Here is a 14,492-nt window from a genome sequence, read left to right as displayed (position 1 = left end):
ATAGAGCAGCTCCCTTTCCTGTGAGAAACCACTTTTTATAAAACGTAAACAGCACAGTTCAACCGTATTCTAAGATAATTCTGCTTCATTAATGCTTAATTAAGGGTTAGGAAAGGCTGATGATGCATTACCATTATTTTACTGTATTTTTCGCACCATAGGACACAGTTTTTCCCTCCTAAAAACCAAGGGAAAATGTGAGTGCGTCCTATGGAGTGAATGCAGGGGGGAGGCAGGCGGGGAAAGCCCCCAAGAGCCGCACACAAGCTTTGTGCGCTCTTGCGGGCTTTTCCCCAGGAGGGAGAAGGGACTGACTGGCCGCATAGTCCCTTCTCCCTCCTCGGGGAAAAGCCCCCAAGAGCGGCGCGGCTCCTGCAGGCTTTTCTACGAGCTGGGGGAATCCCCCCACCTCCCAAAAAAGCCAGGAGAAGCCGCGCAGCCCTTTAAAGAGTGTGCGGCTTCTGCGGGAGGTGGGGGAAGCTGCAGCAGATTCCCTCCTCCGTGATTGCTTTGAAGCAGGAAAGTGGGAGGGGAGCCGCTTACACTCATGTAAGCGGCTCCTCTCCCACTTTCCTGCTTCAAAGCAACTACGGAGGAGGGAAGGAAGGGGACCATGGATCCTCCGCTGCTGGCGGCTGCAGAGGATTCCCTCCTCCGTGACTGCTTTGAAGCAGGAAAGTGGGAGGGGAGCAGCTTACACTCGTGTAAGCAGCTCCTCTCCCACTTTCCTGCTTCAAAGCAACTATGGAGGAGGGAAGGAAGGAAGGGGACCATGGATCCTCCGCTGCTCGAGGCTGCAGCGGATTCCCTCTGTGACTGCTTTGAAGCAGGAAAGTGGGAGGGGAGCAGCTTACACTTGTGTAAGCAGCTCCTCTCCCACTTTCCTGCTTCAAAGTGGAGGGAATCCACTGCAGTTGCGAGCAGAGGATCCATGGCTCTGCTTCCTTCCCTCGAAGCAGGGTGCGGGGGTGCAGGGGGAAAAGAGGGCAGGAAATAGATGCCGGGCAGGAAGACACAACCGCACTTTGACCACTGAAAGTCCACCCCAGCCTCCCCAGATTTCCACTGAGACGGCCAGGCTAATCTCGATGGCCATAAATCAGGCTTAGCATTATTAACTGGGCTTAGATAAGCCATGGTTCCCCTTCCTACCCTCCTCTGAGGCTCGATTTAAAGCAGCAAAGCGGACAGGTGCCACCCGCTTTGCTGCTTTAAATAGTTTAGTGCAACATTTGATTCAGAATATTTTTTCCCGTATTTTCCTCCTCTAAAAACTAGGTGCGCCCTATGGTCAGGTGCGTCCTATGGAGCGGAAAATACGGTACATTATTTCATTTGCCTATGCTAAAAGCTTGGAACATATGGAAGACAGGAGAGATTGTACAAGATGTTAAAATAAGAGCAGGTAATTGATGTGTGTAATATTCCTTTGTTCTCTTCCTAGGTTTCCTTTCCCCCCGCTCCTCCCTGTTGAAAGAAGGCAATGGAGAAGGCAGTCAAAATTCTGGAGGGCCATGTCAAATGGGAATAACGAAGAAACCATATAAATTCATGGAATGTGAAAAGAGAGAGGAGAAACAGTTTGAAAGTATGGAGTGTGGGAAGAGCTTCACTGACAGTGGAACACTTGGAAAACATCAACGGACTCACACAGGAGAGAAACCATTTAAATGCATGGAATGTGGAAAAAGCTTTGGTTGGAGTTCAAACCTTCGTATACATAAACACACTCACACAGGGGAGAAACCATATAAATGTTACGAGTGTGGAAAGAGCTTCAGTCAGAAGGGAAGCCTTAGAATCCATCAACGGACTCACACGGGGGAGAAACCATATAAATGTTACGAGTGTGGAAAGAGCTTCAGTCAGATTGGACACCTTAGAAACCATCAACGAACCCACACAGGGGAAAAACCATATAAATGTATGGAGTGTGGAAAGAACTTCACCGATGGTGGAACATTTAGAAAACATCAACAGACACACACGGGCGAGAAACCATTCAAATGCATGGAATGTGTAAAGAGCTTCAGTCAGAGGAGAAGCCTTAGAATCCATCAACGGATTCACACAGGGGAGAAACCATTTAAATGTTTGGAGTGTGGAAAGAGTTTCAGTACGAATAGAAGACTGAATATTCATCATAAAACTCACACTGGGGAAAAACCATTTGAATGTATGCTGTGTGATAAGAGCTTCACTGTTAGTAGAACACTTAGAATTCATCATCGAACTCACACAGGGGAAAAACCATATAAATGTATGGATTGTGGAAAGAGCTTCAGTTGTAGTGGAGCAGTAAGAAAACATCAACGGACTCACACAGGGGAGAAACCTTTTAAGTGCATGGAGTGTGGAAAGAGCTTCACTTGTAGTGGAGCAGTAAGAAGACATCAATGGACTCACTCAGGGGAGAAACCATTCAAATGCATGGAATGTGGAAAGAGCTTCACTCGGAGTGGAAACCTGAATTTACATCACCAAATTCACACTGGGGAGAAACCATTTAAATGCACTGAGTGCGGAAAGAGCTTCAATCACAGTGGAACACTTAGACAACATCAATGGACTCACACAGGGGAGAAACCATTTAAATGTAAGAAGTGTGGAAAGGGCTTCACCAATGTTGGAAATGTTAGAAGACATCAACAGACTCACTCGGGGACAAGCAAATAATTGTATGGAGTGTGGAAAGAGCTTCAATAGAAGTGGAAACCTTAGCAAACCTCAGCGAACTGAAAAAGGGAAAACCACTTACGTATATGGAGTGTACATAGAGCTTCATTCCTGATGTTCTTAGAAAACATCAATGGACTCGCAAGGAGGAAAAGCTTTAAGAGTTGAAACCCTACAATCCACAAACAGAAAATCATAAATGGATTGAATGGAAGGAGTGTGGGAAGTGTTTCAATTGCTTTATATATAGATAATTTTATTCATACAGTGGTACTTCGGGTTACATATGCTTCAGGTTACATACACTTCAGGTTAAAGACTCCACTAACCCAGAAATAGTGCTTCAGGCTAAGAACTTTGCTTCAGGATGAGAAAAGAAATTGTACTCCGGCGGTGCAGCGGCAGCAGGAGGCCCCATTAGCTAAAGTGGTGCTTCAGGTTAAGAACAGTTTCAGGTTAAGAACGGACCTCCGGAATGAAATAAGTACTTAACCTGAGGTACCACTGTATATAATTTTATTTACAAATTGCTTCCCGGTTCACTTCCCGGTTGTTGGCGTTTGAAAGCCCCAAACATTCAACTTCCGAAGCGTTCCACAACCGAGATTCCACTGGGTATCCATCAATTGTCTGTTGTCCAACAATATCCATTCTTTTAACCAACACAAAGAGGCTGCTTCATAGTAGAAAATCTAGCAGTGCGTAGCCACCTCTATTTTTAGTATCTATCAAATTTTATACTTTGTTCTTGGTGTTTCCCCCCTGCCAGAGTAATCCTGAAATATATCTTTGCCATTTGTTAAAGAAGCTTGTATTATTTATTGTTGGTATCATTTACAGTGGTACCTCGCAAGACGAATGCCTCGCAAGACGGAAAACTCGCAAGACGAAAGGGTTTTCCGTTTTTCGAGGTACTTCGCCAGACGAATTTCCCTATGGGCTTGCTTCGCAATAAGAAAGCCCATAGGGAAATCTCCGGGGACCTCTTTTAAAATGCTGGCGGTCGGGAGCAAAGACTTTCGCCCACCACGGCCTTCAGAAGAGGTCCTGGACCTCTTCTGAAGGCCGGCGGGGGGCAAAAGTCTTTGCTCCCGACCGCCTGCCTTCCCGGGATAGCGGAGAAGCGCAGCGCATTTCTCCGCTATCCCGATGGCTTTTGAAGGCAGGCGGGGGGGGGGAGCAAAGACTTTCGCCCACCGCCGGCCTTCAGAAGAGGTGACAAGCTGAAATTGCAGAGTTATGAGAAGCTTAAAGGGAAGGTGCGAGACTGGTTACACTACTTTCAAATAAGAGAGGTTTATAATCAGGATAAAAAATTGGTTTCCAGGTGGGAAAATCAAAGTTGGAAACAGAATTGTTAGAACCCAATGCTAAGATATTATCAAGAATGTATAATTTGCTGTTGAAATAGAGTACTGAGGAAGAAACGGTAAAATCTGCTATGATTAAATGGGCACAAGATATAGGACATAATATTATGTTTGCTGACTGGGAGCAGTTGTGGACCACTGGGATTAAATTTACGGCATGTAATGCCTTGAGAGAGAATATTATGAAAATGATGTACAGGTGGTACATGACCCCAGTCAAGCTAGCAAAAATTTATCATTTGCCCGACAACAAATGTTGGAAATGTAAAGAAATTGAAGGCACATTCTTTCACCTTTGGTGGACGTGCCCGAGGATTAAGGCTTTCTGGGAAATGATTTATAATGAAATGAAAAAGGTACTTAGATGCACTTTCATGAAGAAACCAGAGGCCTTTCTCCTGGGTATAGTTGGCCAATTGGTGTCAAAGAAGGATAGAACTTTCTTTATGTATGCTACAGCAGCAGCAAGAATACTCATCACAAAGCATTGGAAGATACAAGACCTACCCACCTTGGAAGAATGGCAGATGCAAGTAATTGATTACATGGAAATGGCAGAGATGACTGGCAGAATCCGAGACCAGGGAGAAGAGTCGGTGGAAGAAGATTGGATGAAATTTAAAATCTACTTACAGAAATATTGCAAAATGTATGAATGCTGAGGACATTGAAATGAAATGAAGGGGCTCTAGTAACAAGATGATAAAATTTAGAAATTATAAATTTGGAATTTAATATAAGTAAAGATAAAGTAATAGGATATGAATTTGCTGAATTAACTGCGAAAAAGGGATACAAAAAAGGGAGGTGTGAGGAAGTCGGGGAAAATAAGGTACTAAAGATAAGAAAATAGAAAAGAGTGATATGTGTTTTATCTGTTTGTGTGTATATTGATTTTATTTTTTTTCTTTTGTTAGGTTAAATGTTTGTACTTTTGTATTGTGTATTCTGTATTGTATTGTGAAATTCTGTATGTTTTATATTTTTTTGTGCTTATTGTTTTTCTATCTTTTTTGTGGTTGCTTTTTATTGTTAAACTTAATAAAATATTATTTTTTAAAAAACAAACAGAAGAGGTCCTGGACCTTTTCAGAAGGCCAGCGGGGGGTGAAAGTCTTTGCTCTCCCCCCCCCTGCCTGCCTTCCCGGGACAGCGGAGACTTCTCCGCTGTCCCGGGCGATCTTAAAATGCTGGCAGGCGGCAGCGAATCCTTCGCTGCCGTCCCCCAGCATTTTAAAAGCCCCCATATTTCCAAATGCTTTTTAACATCTTTTGATACTTTAACGTAATTGGAATATGTTGTAATTCAGTGTTTTTCAAATAAACCCTTATTTAGTCTCCATCTATGCAATGAACTCTTTTCACCCCTCATTATCATCCATGTTGAGTTTTGATCTGATATAGTTCTTGGCTGGATCTCTCTAGTCTTTAATCCTGTAGGCAGTTCCTTCAATATCCAGATCATGTTTCTTCTTCCCGCAGAATCCTTTGAATCAGAAGAACATGTTTACTCTTGTTCTAATGGGGGTCTGAATCTCCAAGCATCTGGGTTGGCAAACTAAGGCCTGTGGGCCGGATCAGGCCCAATTGCCTTCTGGATCCGGCCTGCGGACGGTCCGGGAATCGCCACGTGGATTGCCAGCACGCACGTTCTTTCCCTCTCCCTCACACGGCGGCGCTTTTCTCCTCAGGGACGAGCAATCTTGTCCCACACCAGGTGCCATGAATGGGGGGAGTCGGCTCACCCGCCTGCCTGCCTCAGAAGGGTGGCGCTGGGAGGGGGGGTGACGCTGGCTGCCGGCTGCGTTTTCCTCCTGCTCCTCCTCCCTCTCCCTCAGTCCATCCTTCCTTCCTTTTCTGCACCCCTTCTCCGTGCCGCTTCCTCACGCGCTTTCTTCGTCACCCCCTCCCTCCTCCTTTCTTCCATGGCGTTCAGGCGGTTTGTTGCAATGGCTGCAGCTGCCGCTTGTCGATTTTACAAAGTAAATAACTTATTTTTCAATAAGGTTATGATTTATGTTTGTTATGTTTTGTTTGGTTTTTGTTTGTCGTTGATATTGTAAAAACTAAAAATTTTTTTGGGGAAAAACAACAAAATTGCTCAATTCCCCCCAAAATATAGTCCGGCCCCCAACAAGGTCTGAGGGACAGTGGACCGGCCCCCTGCTGAAAAAGTCTGCTGGCCCCTGATCTAGTAGATCCATTGTTGTAACCATATCAAAAAAGTATTTGGTATTTTGCCTTCTTCTGAGACACTTTCCCTCAGTGATCTGTCATAGTCCAGTGATACTACTCCATTAAATTCACCCATAATAATTATATTTCTGTCATAAACCTCAGACATACTTTCCTCCAATAGTTGGAAGAAATCTCATGCGTAAAGTGGCTCTGAATCTGAAAGTCCCAGTCCCAAATCTTAATCCTGCCACCCTAAGATATTATAAGCAGGCCCCACATTCCTCTTTCCACCTGCAATAGGGAGGTTAGAACAACACTTAATACCCTGCAGGGATCATAAGAGCCACAATTGCTTTGCATTCACAAAGGCTATGTGAAATATCAGTCGTGAACGGAATAATTTAAACAAGGAAACCAACAACAGTATTAAAAGAGAGAAAAACTGGATTTAAAATGACCCAACCACAAGATGAAAAGTCTCCGTACTGAATGAGAGAAGGGGGGGCATGGGGGGGGCTTTTGAAGTCTCCCTGCTGGCAAGGGAATTCCAGAGCAAGGACGCCTCTGTCTGTCTGGAGTCCCTCACTGCCTCATCTCCAGCAGGAAGGGGGGATTTCCAGACTGGGACCCTTCACTGTTAGGGGGAGGTGCTGGGGCCTGGGCAGCTGGATGGATGGACACCAGCCTGCAGAAATGCTCCCCCCTTCCTTTCACAGGACTGTTGTGGTGTTGCATGTGAGTGACAAGGCAACACTCAAGAACAGTTCCCACCAACCAACATTACATCATTCCTCCACTGCCCACAAGAGGGCGATCCTTCCTCTACACATGGTAGAATCCTAGAATTGCAGAGTTGGAAGGGACCACGAGGGTCATCTAGTCCAGCCCCCAGCAATGCAGGAATATTTTGCCCAAAGTGGGGCTCAAACCCCCGACCCATAGATTCAGAGTCTCATATGCTCTACCAACTGAGCTATAAAAGTAAAAACCAGGACAACCCCAAAACTGTAGAGCTTTTTTTAAAAAACAAGGCCCAAATAAACGCCAAAAAAGCCCATGATTTTTCGATTGACTTGTCTTAAATTCAGGACAAAGTGCCATCTTTTGGAAATTCCGCCTTTGAAATCTTTTGCTAGTCTTTCTTTTGAATGGGGTGGGGGGTTTTCAATCTGGCCAGCCCCCACGCAAAAGAATAAATGGAAACGTATCAAAAAGGGCAGCATTTGGAAACCACCTGGTTGCAAACCACTCTGGGTCCTTTGTGTTGTGACGTGGGGTTTGTGATTTCAGCTCTCTTGACATAATATGCTGGAGACAGTTCTCTAGTAACACTTCTTTATTAAAGCAACAAGACTAAAGACTGGGGAGAGGAAAGCTACATTTATAGGGACAGGGAACTAGCAAGAAAGGATACATTTTGGAGGGAACAATATCAGGCAATCACAGTCCTGCCTTTTGGAGGGAACCAATAAGACAGAGGATCCAAATACAGCAGCTTAAATGAACCAATAGTAGCTGTACCCTCTGGAACCAAAAGGCAGTTACTTTACCCTAATGCAAATACAGACAATAATAATACAGATATAAAATCCTTTGACTCAATACACAACACCTTGGCCTCCTGCCAGCAGAACTGCCTGAACTGCTGGCTCCGCACATGGGAACAGAGTAGGACTTACTCCCGAGTAAGCAGGCATAAGATGGAAAATTGTGTATCAATAAGGCTTTGGGCTGTGAATTTATACCTACAGCTAAAAGGAAAAAAGAGAGGAGGTTCTTTATGCAGGCCCCAAACTAGACCCCAAGCAGCTATTTAAGGACAGTGAGGGAAGAATTATGAGTTGGGAAGTGACACTGGCAGGAAGGAAGAAGAGTCCTGGAGGAAGAATTATACACAGCAAATGGGAAGAAATCAGACTTTTACATACTGTATGGGATGCAGGAGGTGGTGAGGGGGGTTTTATACAGCCTTCTTTCTATAGAAGCTCCTAAAGCCAGATATATGAGCAGAAATCAGGGCGAATGAGCAGAAATCCACTCAGAAAGCAGGGATCCCGGGGAATCTGCCTCCTCGGCGCCTGAAACTGAGGCGAGGCTCAGATCCCGAAGGGCGGGAAGTTGGGAAAAGGCGGGAAAAGTCGTTGAGGGGAAGAAGCAGCGGGGGGAGGGGCTCCTCCTCTCTCGCCCCTCAGAGACACGACGGGGACCCTCTTGGGAGGGGGGCAGAAAGGGGTCTCTCTCTCCCCCCCCTCAACCCCATGGCACTCCTCTCATGGCGGAAGGGGAGCCCACCCTCTCCCTGCCGGGCCAAGGGGGTCTCTGGGCGCAGGCGAGCCTGGGGGGAGGAGGGGGGAGAGGAAAGGAAGCGCCCCTTCTCTCTCAGGCAGCCCCATGTCTCTTCCCCCCCCCCCCGAGGCTGGGTCCATCTCTGGGCTTCACAGAGGACCCCCCTGGGCGGGGGGGGACCCCCCCGGGCTTCCCGGGCTCAGCCCCTCCCCCACTCTCCTGACCCACAGGGGGAGGGGCAGCCCTTCCCTACTTCTCACTCAGCCTCCCCCCTCCCAACCTCCCTGTTTGCAGATTGAAAACCACGTCCTTCTCTCCCCGCAAACCCAGGTCCCCCCCAGATATGATGCCCCCCCGCAGCCATCTCGCCCCCTGCTGTGGGGAGGAGGAAGGAGGGGGGCCAGGCCCCCATGGAGCCCTCAGAGGCAGCGCCGCCCCGTCCTCTTCCCATCCCAACACAGGGAGGGGCTGCTCTGTGAATGTAGCTCTAGGGACACGCGCGTCGGAAAAGGAGCCGGAAGTGGCGCTGCGAAACGCGCCGGAAGTGGCCAGACAGGGAAAGGAGGAGGGGCGTCGCTGAAGAGCCCCCCCTCCCCCCGTCGCCCCCCCCCCGCCCTTTCTCTTGCAGACAAGGAGAGCGGACTAATCCGGAGCCAGGAAGGCGGAGGACGAAGAGGTAAAGAGGGAGAGAATGGGGGGGAATAGAGGGGGGGATAAGGGGGGAGGAGGACGAAGAGACCCCCCCGTAAGGAGAGCGCCCTCCCTGGGGCCCGTCGACAGGGGCCCCGATCCAGGCCCCGACCCAGGGGGGAAGGGGGGACCCAAGACCTGCAGGGCTGGCCTGGCAAGATCTCCTGGGCAGCAGCAGCACCGCCAGACTCCCCTTTCTCTTTCCTGGGGGGCCGAGAGATGCTCACCTGCCCTGCCCCCCCCCGGAGGCCTTGGCGAGAAGGGGAATGAGGACCCCAAGCAGGGCTGGGGGTGGGGCTGAGGCCCCCCATTCTCCCTGGGGTCGTGGGGCACCTGGCTGGGGAAACAGAGAGAGGGAGTCCAGGGAAGGGTTAAAGGAAGGGGGAGGAGCCTCGACACAGACCCCTCCCCTTCCAGCACCCCTGACCCCCCTTCTCCCCCCTTCCCTGATGACACTACCAGGTTATCTGCATTCACTAGGACTCATCTCCATACTTTGATTTGTCCTGAATACCACCAATTATAGCCTAGCCCAAACCCAAAAGTCCTGCTAGGATGCATCTTGGCTTCCCTGCTGATGAAACTGAGTGTGTGATGATTGATAATATTTCCATTTATCCGTTTCAGACCCCTAAGTAGTAGCAGCTGCCAGGACATTGTCCTGTTCGCCTCTGTATAGTTCCAGCCTCATTTCAGACATTGTGGTAGATTGCAATCAGGGTGAATTTGATATAAATCAAATAGATTTCAATCACAATTTACGGTAAATCACTAGTCAGTATGATTCTATTTAAATCAAAAATTTCTGATTTGGTTACACTATTAGAAATACACAGACAGATAATTATGAAATTATTCTGAGGTTTAATAAGTTAACTGTCTATATTTGGACAACAGTTCTGCTGTAATTTATTGGAAGGAGAAAAATAATCATTTCCTTAATTACAACTTAAACAATTTATTTAACTAAAACAATAATATAGCATGTTGGTAAAAATATTTTTTTAATAAAAAAACAACCAAGCAGACTGAGTTTTAGCACACATGAAAAACTCAGAACTTGTGGATTTCACCACCTCCACTTCCAGCCACCCCTTTGGATTGGCTTCTGCATCCAGGTGCCTATTCTGTACAGTTAAGTGTTAGTGAAGTTGTTGGAACCCAGTGGGATTGGGAAGAGGTTGCCAGCCCTGAAGAGCCTTCAGCGCTTGCCTCAAGTCTGACTTGCACAATTATTACACAAAGACCCCAAGATGTGTGGAGTATTCTGCTCAGAAGGTTGCACTTTCATTTTTACTGCTTCACACTCAGCTACTTGTTAGCCACCCCTCCCAGTTTGGTGTCATCTGCAAATTTGATCAGGATGCCCTTGAGTCCATCATCCAAGTCGTTGATAAATATGTTGAACAAGACCGGGCCCAAGACAGAACCCTGTGGCACCCCACTAGTCACTCTTCTCCAGGATGAAGAGGAACCATTGATGAGCACCCTTTGGGTTCGGTCAGTCAGCCAGTTACAAATCCACTGAGTGGTAGCATAGTCAAGACCACATTTTACCAGCTTCTTTACAAGAATATCATGGGGCACCTTGTCAAATGCCTTGCTGAAATCAAGGTAGGCTATATCCACTGCGTTCCCTTCATCTACCAGGCTTGTAATTCTGTCAAAAAACGAGATCAGGTTAGTCTGACATGACTTATTTTTCAGAAATCCATGCTGACTATTGGTGATCACAGCATTCCTTTCTAGGTGCTCACAGACTGTTTGCTTAATGATCTGCTCCAGAATCTTCCCTGGTATTGATGTCAGACTGACTGGGCGGTAATTATTTGGGTCCTCTCTTTCCCCCTTTTTGAAAATAGGGACAACATTTGCCCTCCTCCAGTCTGCCGGGACTTCGCCTGTTCTCCAGGAATTCTCAAAGATGACTGCCAGTGGTTCTGAGATCACATCTGCCAGTTCTTTTAATACTCTTGGATGCAGTTCATCTGGCCCTGGAGACTTGAATACATCTAAACTAGCCAAGTATTCTTGTACTATCTCCTTAGTTATTCTGGGCTGTGTTTCCTCTGCTGAATCATTTGCTCCCAATTCTTCAGGTCGGGCATTGTTTTCTTTATCGGAGAAGACTGAGGCAAAGAAGGCATTGAGGAGTAAAAAAACAACCAAGCAGACTGAGTTTTAGCACACATGAAAAACTCAGAACTTAAGCATTTCACCACCTCCACTTCCAGCCACCCCTTTGGATTGGCTTCTGCATTCAGGTGCCTATTCTGTACAGTTAAGTGTTAGTGAAGTTGTTGGAACCCAGTGGGATTGGGAAGAGGTTGCCATCCCTGAAAGGCCTTCAGCGCTTGCCTCAAGTCTGAGTTGCACAATTATTACACAAAGACCCCAAGATGTGTGGAGTATTCTGCTCACAAGGTTGCACTTTCATTTTTACTGCTTCACACTTAGCTACTTGTACAGATCTCTTCCACTGCAAACCATCTGTTCATTGAACCTCTTAGAACTTAGAATTTAAGGGGTTGATTCTGTGTATATAATTCTGCATTGGAACAATGGGATTAAGGTTTTCCGTCAACTCTGTATGTTTGTTTTATAACATTTTTCCTGTGAAGAAAAGGCATGTTATCTCTGCAGATACACAAATTCACACTTTTGAGAATGGCAAAAACAAGCATCTGTGACAATATCGTCTCTTTAGAAAAACTTCCCCAAATAATCTTACAAAAACCTCTGGAAGAGCATGACATTGTGAATGGATTAATGGAATTCATTTACCCCAAAAATTAAATATTCCATATAAAGCCTCATGCTAGATAATTAAAAACAAATCCTTATTTCCTGATGAATAGCCTTTGGACTATAATGTAATTAAATATAAAACTATCTTTAGATAGACTTTTTCCTCTAAAAGCATTTTATTTTATTTTTAATTCTGATTAAAAAAAAATCTGATTTAAATAAAAAAATCCGATTTTAATTTTTTTAAAAAAATCATTGATTGTATCCACCCTGATTGCAATCTTTAGCTGCTGATAACATGGCAACGTTTAGCAGCTCATATTGTGAGGTTTAGCTGGTGAGAACATTGCAACTGTTAGCTGATGAGTTATCACGATATTGAAATTCAGATATTTCCTAGTCCTTATACACATTGGATCTGCGATATAATGTCAGCTCAAATATTAGGAAACAGTTAGCACATTAACATCAAGCCCAGCTCTAATTATGACCTAAATTTCTGGCCCAGTGTATCATTGCAGATTTTACCAGTTTTATTTTGCTTCCCATTCTAATAGTATCTCATACATTTTGGAAAGTTTTTTTTTTTAAATTGTTCAGTAGTACCTAAGAGACCAACTAAGTTTGTTCTGGGGATGAGCTTTCGTTTGCATGCACATTTCTTCAGATTGGACAATTTTCTACCTGAAATTTGGGAAACACTTTTTCTTTCCTCGCCATAATATCTCTTTCAAACTGTGAACTTTCAGTCCAAAAACCTCTCCCTTTATCTTGTCCAAACAAGATGATTTGATGGTATTGAAACCAATCTGCCATCACACCTCCCACCTCATCCTGTTTAATCAGTTTTATTTCTTCTTCCGAAAAGTCCAAAAGATCTCTGTAAGTTGCCCATTGCTTCTTCCGTATTGCATTTTTTAAAAAGCTGTTGCTTTTGTGGGTGGAAGCCAAAGAGGTGTTTTTCTTTCCAGCGGATTATTATATTTATCCCATACTATAAAAAGGATTTTCTGAATAACCTGATTCATAGAGCTCTTGTGTGTTTTAGTTTTATCCTGCCATAAATAAGCGTGCCAACCAAACATATTCTTGTTTGATGTTTAGTCGTTTAGTCGTGTCCGACTCTTCGTGACCCCCTGGACTAGAGCAGCCAGGCACCCCTGTCCTCCACTGCCTCCCGCAGTTTGGTCAGACTCATGTTTGTAGCTTCGAGAACACTGTCCCACCATCTCGTCCTCTGTCGTCCCCTTCTCCTTGTGCCCTCCATCTTTCCCAACATCAGGGTCTTTTCCAGGGAGTCTTCTCTTCTCATGAGGTGGCCAAAGTACTGCAGCCTCAGCTTCACGATCTGTCCTTCCAGTGAGCACTCAGGGCTGATCTCCTTCACAATGGATCGGTTGGATCTTCTTGCAGTCCATGGGACTCTCAAGAGTCTCCTCCAGCACCATAATTCAAAAGCATCAATTCTTTGGCGATCTGCCTTCTTTATGGTCCAGCTCTCACTTCCATACATCACTACTGGGAAAACCAGAGCTTTTACTATACGGACCTTTGTTGGCAAGGTGATGTCTCTGCTTTTTAAGATGCTGTCTAGGCATCTTAAAATATTTTCTTACGACCTTTGTTGTAAGAAAAAACCTGCTCCTTTCCCCTTATGGGGTATCCAAGAGCCCATATAGTCCTTAAGTGGGTTCCATATTGGTAGGAGAAAATAACAGAGGCCAACCAGAGTATATGGAGAAGCAAAGTGGCTAGTAAGCCTGATCTTTATTGCAACAGTGTCCCCCCCCTCACCACAACCAGGAGGGAGGTGTGCACGGCCTTATATAGTCTTTTGAAATTGCCCACCCAAGACCCCCCCCCCAAACATCATACAGAAGGAGACTGTCTACAGCAGGAATACATCACAGGAGGCGGTCTACAGCAGAAAACCTGTCCCCAAGGATACCTGTTAATGGTCACTAACTGCATTACCTGGGCAGCCTGGCCATTCTTTTGTGATGGCAAATACTTTAGTTCCTGAATCCAGGTCACAGGCCCACCCTGTTCATCCCTCCTTAACACAGTATTCGTAAGCACAAAGACAATGGGAAGGCTTCCATTTGCCTCCTTTCCTGCAGAGGAATATTTGAGTACGTTTCTGAGCACAATTCAAAGTGTCGGTGCTGACCTTTCAAGCCCTAAACGGCCTCAGTCCTGTATACCTGAAGGAGCGTCTCCACCTCCATCGTTCAACCTGGACACTGAGATCCAGTGCCGAGGGCCTTCTGGCAGTTCCCTCATTGCAAGAAGTGAGGTTACAGGGAACCAGACAGAGGGCCTTCTGGGTAGTGGCGCTTGCCCTGTGGAATGCCCTCCCATCAGATGTCAAGGAATTAAGCAGCTATCTTATTTTTAAAAGACATCTGAAGGCAGCCCTGTTTAGGGAAGTTCTTAATATTTTTTTTTTTTTTTTCATGTATAATTTTTATTAAGTTTTCAAAAATCAGAATACATAACAAACTTAATCAGAACTCATATCTGTTCACTTAAAGAAATAGAAGT

The 14,492-nt window shown here is 45.6% G+C and overlaps 3 protein-coding genes across 6 annotated transcripts in view; all 3 read left to right on the top strand.

The window, feature by feature from the left end:
• Positions 1 to 3,483, top strand: part of LOC308580897 (uncharacterized protein) — a 56,163-nt gene extending 52,680 nt beyond the window's left edge. Inside the window, exon 2 of the mRNA XM_081183180.1 lies at positions 1,445 to 3,483. Within this exon, the coding sequence (XP_081039306.1) occupies positions 1,445 to 2,676 (1,232 nt within the window). The 3' untranslated portion in view covers positions 2,677 to 3,483. The remainder of the gene's footprint in view (positions 1 to 1,444) is intronic.
• LOC308580918 (uncharacterized protein) overlaps positions 1 to 14,492 on the top strand; it is a 161,170-nt gene that overhangs the window by 111,764 nt on the left and 34,914 nt on the right. The window contains exon 1 of one of the 4 annotated variants that reach the window (XM_081183220.1): positions 12,808 to 12,830. The exons of the other annotated variants lie outside the window; for them this stretch is intronic. The gene's annotated coding sequence lies outside the window, so the exon portion shown is untranslated. Of the gene's footprint in view, positions 1 to 12,807; positions 12,831 to 14,492 lie in introns of those variants that run through there. 4 annotated transcript variants of the gene reach the window in all.
• The window catches only part of LOC308580515 (uncharacterized protein), a 43,635-nt gene that overhangs the window by 2,784 nt on the left and 26,359 nt on the right, over positions 1 to 14,492 (top strand). The window lies entirely within an intron of this gene.

Source organism: Podarcis bocagei (assembly GCF_964188305.1).
Source record: "Podarcis bocagei genome assembly, chromosome: 2".
In the NCBI taxonomy this organism is placed as follows: domain Eukaryota; kingdom Metazoa; phylum Chordata; class Lepidosauria; order Squamata; family Lacertidae; genus Podarcis; species Podarcis bocagei.
This window is presented reverse-complemented; position numbering and strand designations above follow the sequence as displayed.